The sequence below is a fragment of the Diabrotica undecimpunctata genome, chromosome 1 (assembly GCF_040954645.1).
Source record: "Diabrotica undecimpunctata isolate CICGRU chromosome 1, icDiaUnde3, whole genome shotgun sequence".
Taxonomy (NCBI): Eukaryota; Metazoa; Arthropoda; class Insecta; order Coleoptera; family Chrysomelidae; genus Diabrotica; species Diabrotica undecimpunctata.
In genome coordinates, this window is record NC_092803.1 from 90,647,548 (window position 1) to 90,665,314 (window position 17,767).

General features: G+C 34.8%; 1 protein-coding gene across 1 annotated transcript in view; it reads left to right on the forward strand.

The window, feature by feature from the left end:
- Sec63 (translocation protein Sec63) overlaps nucleotides 1–3,020 on the forward strand; it is a 373,264-nt gene extending 370,244 nt beyond the window's left edge. The window contains exon 10 of the mRNA XM_072545171.1: nucleotides 2,686–3,020. Within this exon, the coding sequence (XP_072401272.1) occupies nucleotides 2,686–2,916 (231 nt within the window). The 3' untranslated portion in view covers nucleotides 2,917–3,020. The remainder of the gene's footprint in view (nucleotides 1–2,685) is intronic.
- Nucleotides 3,021–17,767: the final 14,747 nt, after the last annotated feature.

Genomic DNA, 17,767 nt, shown 5'->3' on the forward strand with positions numbered 1-17,767 from the left:
GTTCACTTGTTTTTGTACTTCTTCTTCCACTTTTCCGTAGCTTGACAGATTTATTCCCAAGTATTCAGTTTCCATCACTTGTTCTATTATTTTGTTATTTACGACTAGTTTACATCTTCTCGGTTCCGCTGATATCACTATCGCTTTAGTTTTCTCTGTTGAGATCTCCATGTTGTATATGAGCGCCGTATCTTCGAATTCTTTAATTAATCTTTGTAGGTCATCTTCATTTTCGGCTGTTATTATGGCGTCGTCGGCGTAGCATATTATCCTTATTTCCTTTTCTCCCATTCTATATCCTCTTTTTTTAACTTTCTTTATGATTTCATCCATTATCAGATTAAATATTAATGAGCTCAGCGAATCTCCTTGTCTAATGGCTAACCTATCAAATATGAAACTACAATTTTACGTCCCTGATTAATTCGTGTTTAATTTCGGTTTCTCCCAAGCCGTTCTTAGCAATGTGTGGACCTAAATATTTAAAATTTCCCACTTGTTTGATTTCCACGTCCTCGTCTATCAACACTTTAAACCTTGAATCTGAATTGATATTTAAGTAAATATTCTGTTTTCTTCATGCTGACTTGTAACCCTCATTTTAAATATTCTCTCTATAGACGCTTTATCATAAATTCTAGATCATAAGAATCTAGAGCCAGGATGACTTGGTCATCCGCAAAGTTCAGGGAGAACAGTAGGTCATTTCCTATGGGGATTCCCATTCCCTGGCTGTGGTTTTTCCAATTTTGGAGGGCTGCTTCAATATATAAATTAAACAGTAAGGGTGACATACTGCATCCTTGTTTTAGTCCTTTAGTTACTTTTATTGGCTCTGATAGTCTATATCCGATTTTTGGGTAAGTAGTGTGATCCCTGTATACTTCTGTGATTATTCCTAAAAGGTATGGACTAATGTCGAGTTGTTGTTAAGCTTGCCACAATTTATGTCTTGGAACTGTATTATACGCCTTTTCTAGGTTGATGAAGGCTAGATGTACTTCGGTACCAACCGCTATTTTTTTTCTATTAATTGTTGGAGTATTAACAAGTTATCAGTGCAAGATCAAAGATCAAAAATTCAAACGTCAATAAACATATTTTAACCTTCAATTGCGACTTATTCCCATTAAAATAGTAATTAGATCTTATCTCTGCCGTTAGCCCGGTTGGTGTTTCTCTTTTTCTTCTTTCTTTTTATTGACTGCTCGGATGTAATTGTGAACACTATTTTATCCCTCAGTATTTCCCGTCATCTTCACGATCATCTCTCTTACAGTCACAGGGTTCATACCTATTTCTTTATACATTCTGTTTCTCTCCACTGTACATCTATTACACCCCAGCATTGTGTGAGTAACAATGACGGAATATTCGCAGTATAGACATTTATCTGTATCTGTCTTTCTGAACCTATGAAGATACACCCTAAAACAGACAATCTACCCAGTCCCTTAGGCTAGGGATCAGCATCTTTGTCCACTGAGCAACATCTTCCTTGTTGTTCAACTCTTCTTGCCATCTTTCCATTGATCTTTCCCTTTCTTCTTCTTTTTTTTAGCTGTTGTCAAATGCTTTCTTCTCCCATAGAGATGTCTCTTTTCTACTGCTAACACATGCAGAGGAACACAACCCGTGATAGTCCACAAAAACCAAAACATCGAGGCTATGTCCGACAATGATGCGTACAAATATATTGGAATAAAACCGAATTCATACAACGGATAAAACTGTTATTGGGTTTATACCTAAAATGCAAAAATTTGTTTAAAGCACTAAACACATGTGGAAAATATTAAGTGTAAACTATACCATGTGTAAAAGAGATATACTACTCACCAATAATTCTCAGAAACATTATCCTCGCAGTGCAATAGAATGAACAACGTTACCACGATATTCACGAGTAGGAATAGGACTAATAAAGTTTACTAATATAAGGGTTCATACAACAATAAATTCCCAAGTAATGATATACAAAAAGTAGATAATGGAGAATGGAAAGTACCATACTTATTACCCTCTGTAATATTGCTGTTATTCCGAAGACCTTTCTAGATACCATAAAACAGCTGGGTCTTGTTAAAAATCTCTTTCTAAATATCTAGATTTATACCTTACTATAGATAGAGATTTTAGAAGTTAATTAATTTGATTTCATACAACGCTTGAATAGTGGGAATAAATCAATTGGTATGAATATCCTTCTAATGGAAACGATATACAATGACCATTTATTAAAGCTCATTTTACAAACTAGAAATACTGTGTGCCTACCATCAACAATTTACGGAGCAGCCGCTGTAGGTCGTGGGCGAAAATAAAGCGAGGTATCTTTTGTGGGTTCTCGTTTCTTCTTCCTAGTAGTTCCCTTTAAGTATTAGTTTAGTTTTTCAAATTATGCAAATGTTCTTGTTCGTATTTTATTCCTGAACCTACGGTTAGACATTCTTTCTTTACTGTCGTATTTCCATTATCATACATTTTTTACTTTTTCTTATTTTGTTTTTAAACGTGTTTATTATCTTTTTGCTAAAACAGTTAATGCACAACTTTATTAATGAAAAGAAAAAAACGCTAATAAAAATAGCAGAAAATACTATTAATATATAATTTAAAATTTTTTACAACTCATTAATCCAAAACAAAACAACTTTTTAACATTTTAATGTTTGATATTTTCAGTTCACTGCTCCCAATTGGCCAGCAGTTTATACTTTCACTGTCTGTCTACGATCTGACTCATACATAGGCTTTGATCAACAGAAAGACATCAAGTTAGATGTTAAAGAAGCTCCTGCAGAAATCAAAGAGCATCCGCAATGGGAGTTCGAGGACTCCGAAGAGGAGGATCCGGCAGAAACGAATGACAGAGAATCGGAGTATGCTACTGACGAGGACTTACCCGATGATTAGGTGATAATATTATTTTATATTTTGTATTGTTTTTGCTTTACTTAAGATGAACTTTCTGAAAGAACAGTTAATATACTATTTAAAAATATAAGAAGTTATTACAACTGTAGTTTTTATTTATTATATATATATATATTTATTATATATATATATATATATATATATATATATATATATATATATATATATATACTAATTTACCAATCTTCTGTATTTTCTACTTAATCTAATTACCCGTAAATTTCATATTTGGACATCAAACAAAACCTAAACTGACAGGAAACTAAAATATAAAACTGCTTAACCAATACTCTTTATTTTCTAATTAATCTAATTAGCCAAATTTGGACATCTAACAAAATCGAAATAATAATTATGTAAAAGGTTCTGAAACTGTTTTCCTTTGGTATACCGTTAAATATTATGTTTATATGGGATCAAGCCACAAATGACTGTAATGAAAATTGCATTTTATAATTTTTTTATGTTTTGATTTCCATTCCTGAAGTCGTTTTAAAAAAGTAATATTTTAGATGTTGGTGCTAGAGTAATTTAGCCAACGTTCAGAAGGTGGAACGAGAGATCTCCTTATTTTTTCTCATAGACTTAACACATTTCGTAGACGAAATACGTTTATTAATAGTTAACTACATACTTATTATTACTATACAATATTTAGGATAGGACGATACACACACAGCAGTTATAAATATTAACCTTGCTTCTCATGCACATTCCGATTGTATATGCACGAGCGCAAAACTCTATCCCTGATTCTGCCAAAATATTTGTTACACATCTCTCTTTGTTTGTCCTTTATTGTCTCCCAATTTTTCCTTATTAAATTTAAAAATTTATTATATAATTCGACTAATTGTGTCGTCACCTCTTCTTTAACTTCTTTACCTTTAGGTACGTCTTTCTTCGCGACCCTTTTGCTTTGCTTCATTACTTCTTGTGTAATTTCATTAATTATCTTGACGAAATCTTCCCAACAAACCTTGTTGCTACTCATTTATTCATGAGAATTTTCATTTGCGTTATTCTTATACTTCGTAATGAACACATAAATTCGATAGTCTTACGCAGTATGATAATAATAATAATTGGATAAAAAATCTACAAAAATTAAATAAATGTGATAAAACCTATTGTACTTAATAAAAATTGTCATTAATAGACTAATAGTAATAAAATAGTCAAAGATGATAATAATAAAATAGATTAATAATAATAATGAAATAAATAGACTAAAACCATGTCAATAACATGAATATCTTGAGGTAAATATATATATATATATATATATATATATATATATATATATATATATATATATATATATATATATATATATATAAGTAGAGGTCTTATAGTCTTATTAAAAATTAGTGACCTAATCGTATTAAAAAAAAGTGTATTATATTATTCATTCATTCAACTTACCACTTTAAACGTCTAGATTTGCCGTTGATCTTGCTACTATGCCTCCCTTTTCAAATTCCTTCTGTGTACCTTCCATACTGACCATACCAACTTCATCGTTTGTTCTTTACGATGGAATTACTATTTACAACTCCATTCTCCTGTACCTCGTCGTTCGACGTCTTTCCTCCCACTTTATATCTTCTCTATTCCATCTGGTCTAGGATCGCCATATAATAATGTTGGATAATCATATAATGTTTATTAGATTGCTTCCATCAGGAGTTCCATATAGTGGAACTCTAGGGGTAGCTTACCCCATGCATAGGGTTCATTAACTCGAACTCACTGGATACTCATAATTACTTTATTCGTTCTCTAAGTACAATAATAGAGAGAGTGCCCAGTTGACGGATGACAACACTGGCTTCGACTGTTAACTCTTAAAATCCACAAGGAAAATAAATTCCTGTGGCTGGCTGTATAGCATGTAGCACAAAAAGAGGTTTAAATCTTTGTATGTAGGTATATTTTTAAGGGTTTTTTAAGTATACCTACATACAAAGATTTAAACCTCTTTTTGTTAACTCTTAATTATTAATGATCTACTCCCGTTATTTTCCAGGTATTTAACTCACGTGCGTTTGTTTATGTATTCATGTTTTACTAATATAATTTGTACACAATATTAAATAAGCTTTTGATTACATTGCAAATTTCACTAGGTCAGCGTCTCGGTAAGGGTGTTCTAGTTACACCGATATTTTCAAGGTCAAAAACAAGCAATCGTATTGAGCAATAAGCAATAATTCATATTAATAAAAGAATTTTAAATTTTTTAACTGAATTGAGTTACTTAGATCTGATTTCTGGATGCTTAAAGCCCGTTACAGCTGTAACATTCGACTTTAGTTTAATAATTTTAATTTCTTATTTTATATGTTTGTATTTTATTATTATTGTCCCAGATTTAGGCATATGGCTCTGACTCCCTCTAACTTAGAGGCTCTAAGGGGAATATGTATTTACTCGTTCCTAATAATAATAGTCTCCCGTTTTATACCGCTTCGCGGCTTTGGGAGTATAGCAGGGTAGTCTGCTATATCTAGGGCCTACGGTATACAAGGAAGGTAACATGGCCAGTGCTACGCTTCAACCGCCTATTATTACCCCTGGTTTTACCCAAGGTACTCATTTTATTCAGGCTGAGTCGACCTGGGGCCTATAGACATTTTTTAAAATGTCTAGTTGTTCTTGCCGGCGGTAGGATTCGAACTCCGGACCACCGGCATGCGAGGCAAGCATCCTACCGCTTGCGCTACGCAGGCCCTTACTCGTTCCTATGGTATCAAAATAATGAAGCTCTAATGGGGTTCTTTGTGTATTATCGAGACGTAGGTGACTTGGTATGCTGGAGTACTTCACAAAAGTTTTAAGTTTTACTTTTGTCCCATATTTTTTATTTTTGAAATTGCTTATTTGCATTTTACGCTTACAGTAAGCGTTTTACATAAAAATCACAGGAATAACTTTCATCCTAAAATAACCCAAATTATTTTAAAAACGTGGTTTTGAAGCGAAAAAAGTAATTTTTTTATAATTTGTTTAAAAATTGTATACTTACATAAATAGGTTGCCGTGGAAAATTTTTGTAAATTTTTGAACATAGCATATTGGCATCATACTATATCAATTAAAACAAATTTCAATAATTTCAATTCGAATAGCAAAGGAAAACTGGTTAAAAGAAAATTGCGAATAGAAATGCTACAAAATAAACATGACAGCTTTAATTTACACAGGAAAATAAAAGAATTAACTAGAAGATCAGAATACAAACAAAATATACTAGTTGATGAAAAAAGAGACACAGTAATGGATACAGAAAATAAATTGATGGTATGGGAAACTATATAGAACAGCTGTTTAAGGACAAACGAGACAAAATAGATAACGAATATTTCGTTGTGGACCAGAAATAACAGAAAGTGAAGTAAAACACACAATTAAAGAAATGAAAACTGGGAAAGCGGTAGGACCAGACGAAATACCGACAGAAATATTGCAACTTATCGCCGACTGCAATATACATGTTATTGTCGAATTATTTAATATCATGTACAGAACAGGTATATTACCTAAATAATGGCTTCTATCAACATTCATGACTATACCGAGAAAGAAAAACGCGAGACAATGTTGCGATAACCGTACCATCGGTCTAATGTGCCAGTGCCAATTTAGGAGTACTAAAAGTATTCCTAAAGATTATCCATCGTAGAATATATAAAAAGTTATAACAAGACATTGGACAAACTCAGTCAATGTTGCGATAACCATACCATCGGTCTAATGTGCCAGTTCCAATTTAGGAATACTAAAAGTATTCCTAAAGATTATCCATCGTAGAATATATATAAAGTTATAACAAGACATTGGACAAACTCAGTTCGGATTTAGAAATGGTCAAGGAACCAGAGAAGCATTATATGCCGTAAATGTGCTAATACAGATGTTTAGATGTAAACCAGGACATCTATGTCTGCTTCCTAGATTATAACAAGGCATTCGATACAGTGAAATATAATCCGTTAATAAAACTAGTGAGAACAAAGAGCATCGACACACGGGATATAAGAATATTAAATAATCTGTTATGAACAAGAAGCTGTCATAAGAATAAATAATTTAAAAACTAATAAAATAAAAATCAAAAGATGTGTTAGACAGGGCTGTGTCTTATCGCCATCACTGTTTAATGCATACTCAGGGGAAATATTCAAAAAAGCATTAGAAGATGAAGCAGCAGGCATAAAAATAAATGGACTACCCATATGTGGAATTAGATATGCTGATGGTATAATCCTAATAGCAGAAAATATTACAGATCTACAAAGAATTTTAGATAAGGTTGTTGCAGCGAGTGAAGAGTTTGGTCTGTCACTAAACATAAAGAAAACAAAATTCATCGTTATATAAAAGAAAAATATTAGATACATTAATCTACACGTAAATGATAAGACGATAGAACGAATTCAGAATTATAACTGTTTATGGGCAAACATTATAGAAACAAACCTTTATACCAAAGAAATTAGAGTTAGAATAGAAAAGGCTAGAAGTGCATTCAATAATATGAAACAAATATTATGTTGTAGAGACCTCAGCCTAAATCTTAGAAAACAAGTACTAAATTGTTATGTATTTTCTGTTCTTTTGTATGGGGTGGAGACATAGACTTTAAATAAACAATGTCTCAATAAATTGGAATTATTTTGAAGCTTTGTTTCCGATTGGACGATTCCGTTGAAAGGTGCTGCTGGTTTTCTTCATTTTTTCAATCATATTGATAGAATAAATCTTCTTCTGTCATAAGCTATCCGTAGAATTACTGTAACTTCATCATTTTCATACTTTGTTGTTGCCCAAAATTGAATTTGGGATACACAAATAAAATAACTTTTAAACTATTTGACCGATCGCTTCGAAATTTTGAGAATACTTTAAGAACTACAAGAACCAATATTCCATGTAATATAAAGATTCTAAGTTCATTTTTAAAAACATTATTAACATTTATGAAAAAACTAATTTCTGACTTATTCTTTTAACTTTCGATATGACTTATAAGTTTATTACTCTCAAGTTTGTTTCAAATGCTTCACTTTCTGCTGGTGGACGAAAAAGGTGACAATTGATTATTTTTTACCTTAATTTGTTAATAACTAATTAAGTCCAAAAAATCGACTGCAGGAAACATATAGGTTCTTGTTATAGAGGTTCGTAATACTCAAAACAACTGTCGTTTGTCTGGCCGGGTCAGTGTCACAACCAAGGTACTTTTTTTGCTTATTTCCCTGGCCTACTATTTTTGCACAATAATTATATATTTCTCTAAATGAACAAAATACACTATCAGTTAAAACCGTACTTTTGCACAAATATTGCGAAAATTTTCTATTAGCTTTCTCAGCATGTAACGATTTCGTCACGTAATATATCCAAAATCTTTTAATTATGATTTATTTTTATATAAATACGAAATTTATATAAATCTTTACAAAAAGGTAAATTCGTATTACTTACCGTAATAGCTTCATTCACGTCCTACATATTGTAAGACTGGAATAAATACATGCGCTATGTCATGAGTTGATAAATTGAGACGGGTCTTTGTTCTTCACTTTGGTAGATGCCTTCTGAATTACCAGATGGCGGTCTAGTTAAGTGAAATTATGTTTTTTTGAAAACGCCGTTTATTTATTAAGAAATTAGTTCAGTTTGAAGAAATACCGTTGTTGATTTGATGTGGAAGAATTTTTTGTTACTCTTTGGGGATTTGTTCAATAGCTAAACCGGTAAGATACTCTTAATATACTGATATACGCCTCCATTTGGCGTGAAAATATGTTTTGATGATCAGAATTTCTAAAAAAAAAACTAACTTCAGCCTCATTGGCTTTTTCTCCTGTAACTTTAGCTGCTTAATCAATTTTTGTTCCTTTTACCCGAAATTCGGCTATAATAAAACTACCTCCTTTTATCAGATTTTCTTTATAACCATATTCTAAGTCAAACAAATCTTTAGAGTACACACTGAATTTGATCTTTGCCGTCGCCTTCGCTGCAATTTTCTTGTAAAACAGTTCTTTTTGTTGTTTTTGTAGTTATGTACCCTTATCTTTACTTTTCTCGCCGATATTTATTTTTTATTCAGTATATCCGTTGTTATTATCTATTTTCCTTTTCTTCTATTTTTTTAATCTGCTTTGTATAACCCTCGATACATAAACGGTCTCACACAACTTTTTTTTTTAATATAAGGATATGTCCGGAGTTTGTGAAGCAGTTTGTCAAATTCTGAAGTAAACAGTTCCAGTATTAACAGCGATGGAGTTCATGTAACTTTCAATTTTTCATTGCTCTTCATAGCTCTTCTAGGTAATTACCTTGGTTGCAGTCATTTTTTCTTATCAAATTTTCTATCAGTGACATTACTGGACGCACAATTTAGTTCACTGTTAAAATGGCCACATAGTTCTCTATTCTTGAAAATTGAGCATTGGGTAAAAATATGTGGGTTAAACTTTATTGAATAAATCTGTCGATAGTTACATTATTTGCCTTTTATAATTGCGTAACAACAATTAAATACTATTAAAACCTTTTCCGTCACCATGCTCGTTTAAACGAATATTAACTTTTCATAAGTGCCAACGATAGTCTCAACGATCGCCTTAACGAACATCGCCTCTGTAGGTTGCAATAAAAATAGTCACAGTGTATTGTTGAAGAATTCTTTTAGCATTAAACTGTGGCATAGTGTCACGCTTGTTCCGGATACCTCAGTTTGGTTGATGATTAAAGGTATGGTAATACATGTTTTAAGGTTAGCTCCAATTCGTGATATTTCGTTTGTGTTTTAACTTATTACCAAAGAATATAGAACGACATTTCAAATGGGCGATTTGGTCACGGTTATTATATTTCATAACACTCATGTAGAGGTCGACTACATAAACGCAAACCATGGCCGTCAGCTTAAAATTATATCATGAAAGATAAAGTTAGAGGGAAGTGAGAAAGGAATACGAACGAAGCTATTTAACTAGTAAATACACTATACCAGTCCCGGTGCAAAATAGGAAATCGGTTAAACCGGATATTTTCGTTTACAGTCATTCCGGTTAAACCAGTTATTCCGGTTTGTAACCATTCCTGTTGAGGGGAAACCGGCTAGACCAGTTATGCTGGTTAAACCAGTTAAGTATTCCGGTTTGTAGCTAGTTCTGGCGGGGAAAACCAGTTAGACAAGTTATTTCGGTTTACAGTTTATCCGGTTAAACCAGTTATTCCATATTCGGACGTACTCTAAGCCACCTACATCCTAACTAATAAAAGTAATACATAAAACTTATAACGCTTAACTTATAACTTAAACTTAACTTTAAAACGCTATCTCGTCGCCGAGTCTACGCTGAACGCCTACGTGCTAAACCAGACCCTTCTCTGTCCTCCAGCGATCCGGAAGCGGAATGACCGCTAAGACGGGCATCACCTCCGAAGCACTACCTTCATTCATTCACAGACCGTCAACAAGGAGGCTCCCTGTCTAGTTCTAGGTAGCTCACTCCTAGACAGGCATTCTCTCCTTTCCCACAGTCTGACTCACGCAATCCAACTCACACAGTCTAACTCATACAGTCTGACTAACTTTTCTACCTTCAACTTCCAGCATCTTTCCCTCTTACCTTTGCGGCTGGTCCACCTGTCTTTCTTTCTCTTCATTTTCCTTGATCATTGCACGGATATAGTTGTGCTCACTAGTCCAACCTGCTGTATTTTCAATCATCCTCTTAATCATTTCTCTCACTGTAACAAAATTCACACCTGTGTCTCTTTCCATTCTGTTCTTTTCTACTATCCATCTGTTGTACTTTAACATCGTATGTGTAATAGTGTCCGAGTGGAAATCGGAGTTCCACACTTTGCCTATTTCTTTTCCCCTTCAGAATGATGACTTAGGTTTTCTCTGCCGCAAGTTTCAGTCCGTGCTGCGTCACCCATTTCTTTACGACGCCGCCTGCTCTTCAAACCCGGTATTTGAGATCTGGCTCGTCCCGGCCGCTACCAGTACAGCTAGGTAATCTGCGAATGCGAAGGAGGTTGTACCCTCTCTGTATTTACAGTTCATAACCACGTCATATGCCAGGTTCCATCGTGTCGGGCCCAAGACAGATCCCTGGGAGACCCCGGCCGTCAGGTCGACGATCGTGCCCTTCTCCACCATAATTATTCTCTCGGACAGATACTCCGCCACCACATTCATCAGGTAACCAGGACATTCTCTCTCCTCCATTGCCTTCATTACCTCGTTCAACTGCAGCGTGTTGAATGCATTACAGTAGGCCCTCCCATACAACAGCAGGCCCGCTCAGCGATGTTCTCCTCTCTGTTGCGTAGCGCTGCGGGTACACTCCAGTTCCTGTACCTCTGACCCTAGGTGTCGTCATACAGCTTTTCACACAGCTCTTTCCAGTGCCTTCTTTTTTCTGTACGGATTTTCCTGTAAATTTCTCTCTTTCTTGCGCGATATTCTTCCTCGATCTCCTCGAAGACCTCAGGCTTGATCCTCGTTCTGCCCATTGCCCTCGTTAACCTTCTTCTGTGCTGAGAGGCGAAAGATATGAATTACTTCAAGTTATACTGGAAGGAAAAGTACAGGGCAAAAGATCAGTAGGAAGACGCCAGAACTCGTGGCTGAAAGACTTGAGGAGATGGTTCGACCGCTCATCCGCAGAGATCTTTCGCGCAGCAGTTTCCAAAACTACAATTGCCATTTGGATCGCCAACCTTCGAAAGGAGACGGCGCAATGAGAAGAAGAAGAACCTTCTTCTCATTGCTACACATTCTCAGTGCCTCGATGTCCGCATTCCACTAGTATGACATCCTATTGACATCTCGGCGACCTATCTTACTTCCTTCCAGAGCTTCTTTAATGACTCTCCAGGTTTTCTACCGTCGGTGATTGACCCTGCATCATGCATTCTCCATTTAACCAGCTCCTCGTATACTTTCCAGTCGTTCGCCATCTTCCTTGGACATCGCTTGTAGCCCACTACAAGCACGTATACAGTCTGCTGATGCAGATTTGCCTATTCTATTTGTGAAGGTGCCAAAACTACCATGTCCGGTCAGAAACTGCGTCAGGAAGTAGTCAGGTTTCCTGAACTTACATTCCCACCACGGCCTCAAATCGGGAATAAGCTCCTTTGTCCACCTTGCCTTTCCGCTATCACTTGCCCATTCTCTCTGCCACTCTACTATCGTTCTTTCTCTCTCATTTTCATCTATATTTACATCCATCCTCCTCGCATACACCCTTGCTCGCTCTTTGCACAACAAAACAATCGGTATCACCGCTCCAATGACATATAGAGCCTCATTTGAAACTGTCCTATATGCGCTAGATAACCTGAGGAGCATTCGCCTTTGCGAAGTCTCCATCGGCTTAGCGTATTTCGCAGTATTTAGTACGCTACACCACACGGGGGCGGCGTAGGTTACCACCAACTGGAAAACTCCATTTAACACCTTTCTTTTGGTGCTATTTATTTATACTTTTTATTTTACTGCACCTACAAAATATATAAGCATGTCAGTTAAGTTGCTCTCCGGGCGTAATCATCTTAATAACACCCTTGGTGCATTAAACTATTAAACCATTTTTTTTAAATTGATAATCAAGCACGTGTGGCAGGGCGGGCGCTCATTTGTACAATGAGAATTTAAACCAGCAAAAATTTGTGCCCCAGATCTTGTTGCTCTCTCTTATACACGATGTTTTCAAATGGAATTGGCCCAAAATACTTAACAGGAAATGATATAACAAGGTTTGAATTAATTTAAATTTAGGTTATTGGTGAATTCAAAAATAATGTTTTTTACTTTTGTTTTTGAGCCTGGAAAATCGTAATTTTGCGTTTTTCTTGGTTTTCAATTATTTATAAATCGAAAACGATCAAGTTTACAGAAAAACTAGAAGAGACCTATTTTGTTCAGAATGATCAACAAAATTCAAAAAAAAATTATCTGCTCCGATAAAATTTATTGTTACAATTTGTTTAAAAAAAATGAACAATCTTTCGTCTGGGCAACCCCTTGTACTTCATTTTGGGGTATCTCATGGGAATATTTTTCCGCAAAAACCCGAGCTTTTCGCCTTGTCTTATTAACTACCGGATGTTTGAACACAAGTAATAATTTCTTTTGCAATTAATGCAATTTGTATGAGGTTAATTAAATTAATATTATTATAACCATTCAAACCTATTTGCGTAACTATTAGTAGTTTATTAAACAAATAAAAGTAAGTCGTAGAGAGATAAATTTATTTTTATAAATTTATAAAATAATATACACTATTATTCAGATTTAACCTTACGGCACTCACTCCCTCACAGGGGAAAATTCACTCATCCCAGATACCTACGGTATCAAAAAGACTGAGCTCTGGTGGGACTCTTTCCGCGTTATCAAGCCCTAGATGACTTGGTATGCTGGAGTATCTCCCAAAAATTTTCGTACACATCTGGACGTTGAGAGTAGTACAGCTTTCTGCATGGCCTTGTAGAGATGTTCATTTAGACCTAGCTTTTTATGTTTTCTATAAGGTTCTTCGGAATGACTCCAGTAGTAGAGAGAATAATAGGTATTGTCTGGGTACTTTCCATTCTCCACTGTCTTCTTATTTGAATTTCCAGATCCCTGTACTTGGCGATCTTTTCGTTCTGTTTACTACGAAGATTATTGTTGCTGGGTATCGCCACATCATTTAGTGTTGTTTGTATCTTTAGTTTATTAACTAGTATGAGATGTGGTCTATTATGTGCCACTGTTTGGTCTGTGAGCACAGTGCGGTCCAAGTATTGGCATTATTGGTTACCTCAGTTTAAGTGGTGTTGTGTCATCTACTGCGCAAATCGTTCGGTGTAAAGTATATGTCTCAGTCTACATCTGAAAATAAGTTCTTAAATTATTTATATGTTTTTCTAATTGCTAACTTATATCCAGTCTTCTTCCTCCTAAATACCGCGGTAATGTTCTTTCTACAGCACTGCGAGGATTGTGTTTTTGTGACTTTGTGAGGTGTGTTCGTACTTTTCGCTGAAGATTTTTTATATCCGTTTTAGTCCACTTAATAATACCAAATGAATAGCTAAGCGCCGAACATGCGTAGGTGTTTAACGCCTTAAACAAATTTTTACTGTTAAGATGTGAGTGGAGCAGCTGTTTTCCTGTACGTATGAACTCTGAAGTTAATTCGATTTTCATTTGTTTATGTATATATATATATATATATATATATATATATATATATATATATATATATATATATATATATATATATATATATATATATATAGCCCCGATGTTTGTAGACTGAAGTACATACTAATATTATTAGAGAAAGTTTCTACAGTTTTTAGCATCTGATCTATTTGGTTACGAGTGGAAGCCATTAATTTCAAATCATCCATATACAACAGATGATTCAGCTTCGCCACTACAGTATTGTTGTTTTTTATGCTAAAACCTGAGTCAGTGGAGTTCAATAGCTGGGATAGGGGACTAATTGCTAGACAGAACCACAACGGACTCAAAGAGTCTTCTTTGAACAGACCGCTGTTGATTGCGATATTTTCCGTTTCGATAGTGTTTTCACCAGGTATTTGGAGGTGAATTTTAGCCTTCCAATCTGTTATTATATGCCTTAAAAAGGTCACTATATTATCATCGACATTATATAGTCTTAATATACCTACAAGCCATTCATGCGGTACTGAGTCAAAGGTTTTCTTGTAGTCAATAAAAGCTGTAAAGAGGTTTTAAATTAATTATATATATACGCCGGTATTTTAGGCGGTACGCCCTTCCGGTAGGGATCTATGGAGTATCACCGAGCCGCAAGCCCTTATCTCTTGCCGTACTGCTCCACCATAGGCCGATCAGACACCAGCATATTGTAGTCTAAGCCGCAGATTCATTTAGAATTTTAAACTGCTGCGTTAGCCTTTTTGTTTTCTGTACACCGAGCTGGGGATCGAACTCACATCCACTGAATCACTCGCAGTGAAGCGAATGAGAACTGGCCGCCCAGCCCGCTTGGCTATCTGACCGACTAATTAAATTAAATTATTTTAAATTAAATCACCGTTTTGTTGCTCTGTGTCATATGTGAGGAGTTTTGTAAATCAGCGTTACAACAATTTGAGAGGTCCACATGATTTTAAGCAGGAGCGTTTGAGTGGCCGAGTTTTGAAGAGTGCAGTTTGTTGTCATCCAGGATAATCCGAAGCCCGAATCAGTGTCCTACCTCCCCAGAACTTGTCCATTTTGTGTTCTATGATCGTCTCAGAGCATTTGCAGTATGTGTGGTACAGTATTTTTGATTCAATTCCAAAAATTTTTTTCAAGAAAATACCAACCAAAGTGATATAAAGTACTTTTTGTTAACATTTTTCTAAGTAAAAATATACATTTTTTCCTTAATAAAAAAAATTTTGCTTTCATGACAAACTAAAAAATTATAAATAAATAAAATTATATGTTTCATGGATTAGCTAATTGTCATATTAGTTTTCTTTTAAATAAATATAACTTTAATATTTAATTAATATTTCAAAAAAGCTTAAAAATAGAAATAACTCAGAGTATAAACGAAAGCATAATCTGATTCGAAGGAAAATCAGGGAAGCCAAAGAGTTATGGATGCAAGCAAAATGTGAGGAACTAGAAGAATTGCAACGAAAACATGACGAATTTAACACAAATAAGAAAATAAAAGAAGTTACAGTACACAAAAGAAATACACCCATAACATTAACGAATAATGAAGGTCATGCACTATCCCTAGAAGACGAAGTAATGGAGGAAAGGGAAAACTACATTAAAGCATTATTTAAGGATGATCGAGGATCACTACCTAACTTAAGTGCAAATACAGGACCATCAATCTTAAAAGCTGAAGTGGAAAAAGCCATACACCAAGCCAAAAACAACAAAGCCAGTGGACCAGATCAAATATACAGCGAATGGCTAAAATTACTCTCAAATGACAATATAAAAGAACTCACTGTACTTTTCAATCAAATATATGATACCAGTGAAATTCCATCGGACTGGTTAAAATCGATCTTTATTCCTCTACCTAAGAAACCAAACGTTAAGAAATGTAGCGACTGTAGACTCATTAGTTTAATGAGCCATGCCGTTAAAATACTGTTGCATATTCTTCTAAATCGAATTAACAACAAGTGCGAAGAAATAATTAGTCAAGAGCAGTTCGGGTTCCGGAGATGCCTTGGAACTAGAGAAGCACTATTTTCTATCCAAACACTCCTTCAACGATGTTGGGAGGTAAGAAAATCCGTATATATGTGCTTCATTGATTTTGAAAAGGCATTTGATCGCGTTCAGCATACCAGACTAATTACCGCCTTGCAGAGCATCCAACTAGATGAGAAAGACATCAAACTTATTGCCAAACTTTACTGGAACCAAACAGCCATTATTAATACCAACAACAGAGAATCAAAGCCAATCAGTATTGAACGAGGCGTAAGACAAGGCTGTATACTATCTCCTACCCTCTTTAACGTGTATTCTGAGAATCTATTTAGGGAAGCTTTAAAAGATCAAAAAGGAATTATCATAGGAGGAGAAATAATTAACAATATACGGTACGCCGACGATACTGTGATTCTAGCTGAAAACATCGACGATCTGCAGGAGCTAATTAATAGAGTTGACATGGAATGCACAAATTGGGGACTGTCGATAAATATCGATAAAACTAAATACATGGTGACCAGTAAAGTGGATATCGGCGCAACCCAACTGATATTAAACCAACAACCGCTGCAGAGAGTTCAGAGATTCAAATACCTTGGATGTTGGATTACCCAAAATCTGGACCCATCCTTCGAAATTCGATGTAGAATTGAACAGGCAAGAAACTCATTTCAAAAATTCAAGCCTCTATTATCCAATAACTCATTAAATTTGGAAATCCGTGAAAAGTTTACAAGATGTTACGTGTGGTCTGTACTTTTGTATGGATGTGAAACTTGGACTTTAAACGCCGATATCATGAATAAAATCGACGCGTTTGAGATGTGGTTGTATCGAAGGATACTAAAAATTCCATAGACTAGCAGAACCAGAAACGAAGAAGTTTTTCGAAGAATGGGACATCAACGAACTCTATTAAATATTATTAAGAGGCGTAAACAAGAATATCTTGGACATATAATCAGAGGACCAAGATATGAATTCCTTCGGCTAATTCTCAACGGTAAAATCGAAGGAAAGAAATGGATAAGACGGAAGAAACACTTTTGGTTGAGGAATTTGCCTCAGTGGACAGGTTTGACAGCGGATCAATTGCTACACGTAGCGCAAGACCGAGATCAGTATAACAATATTATAAGCATGGTAGTCGCCGACGTTCCGTAGGGATATGGCACTCTAAGAACAAGAACAAGTATACCTTTTCTTTGTAAAAATAATGTATCTTTAATGTTTTTAACACAAATAGAGCTAACTTAAAGAGCAAAAAAGTTAAGCGCAAATGTATGCCACACATGTGGCATTTGTGGCGCCCTCTATTAGTTATATTAAAGTAAGTATCAAATTATAATTTATCCTACTCAAAAGCATCCAACTGTAAATTTTTGTCCAAAAATATTTACAAACGTAAAAGTTATAGCGAAAAATAAAATTTTAAATTTCCACTTTAAAACCCTGTATCTTTCTTAATGTCAACATTTTATTAAATTAAGTTGGCTTAAATCGTAATATTTTAAAGTGCAGAATCTACGGTTTCTGTTTGTAAAATTACTACTTAAGGGCCACCCTGTATAT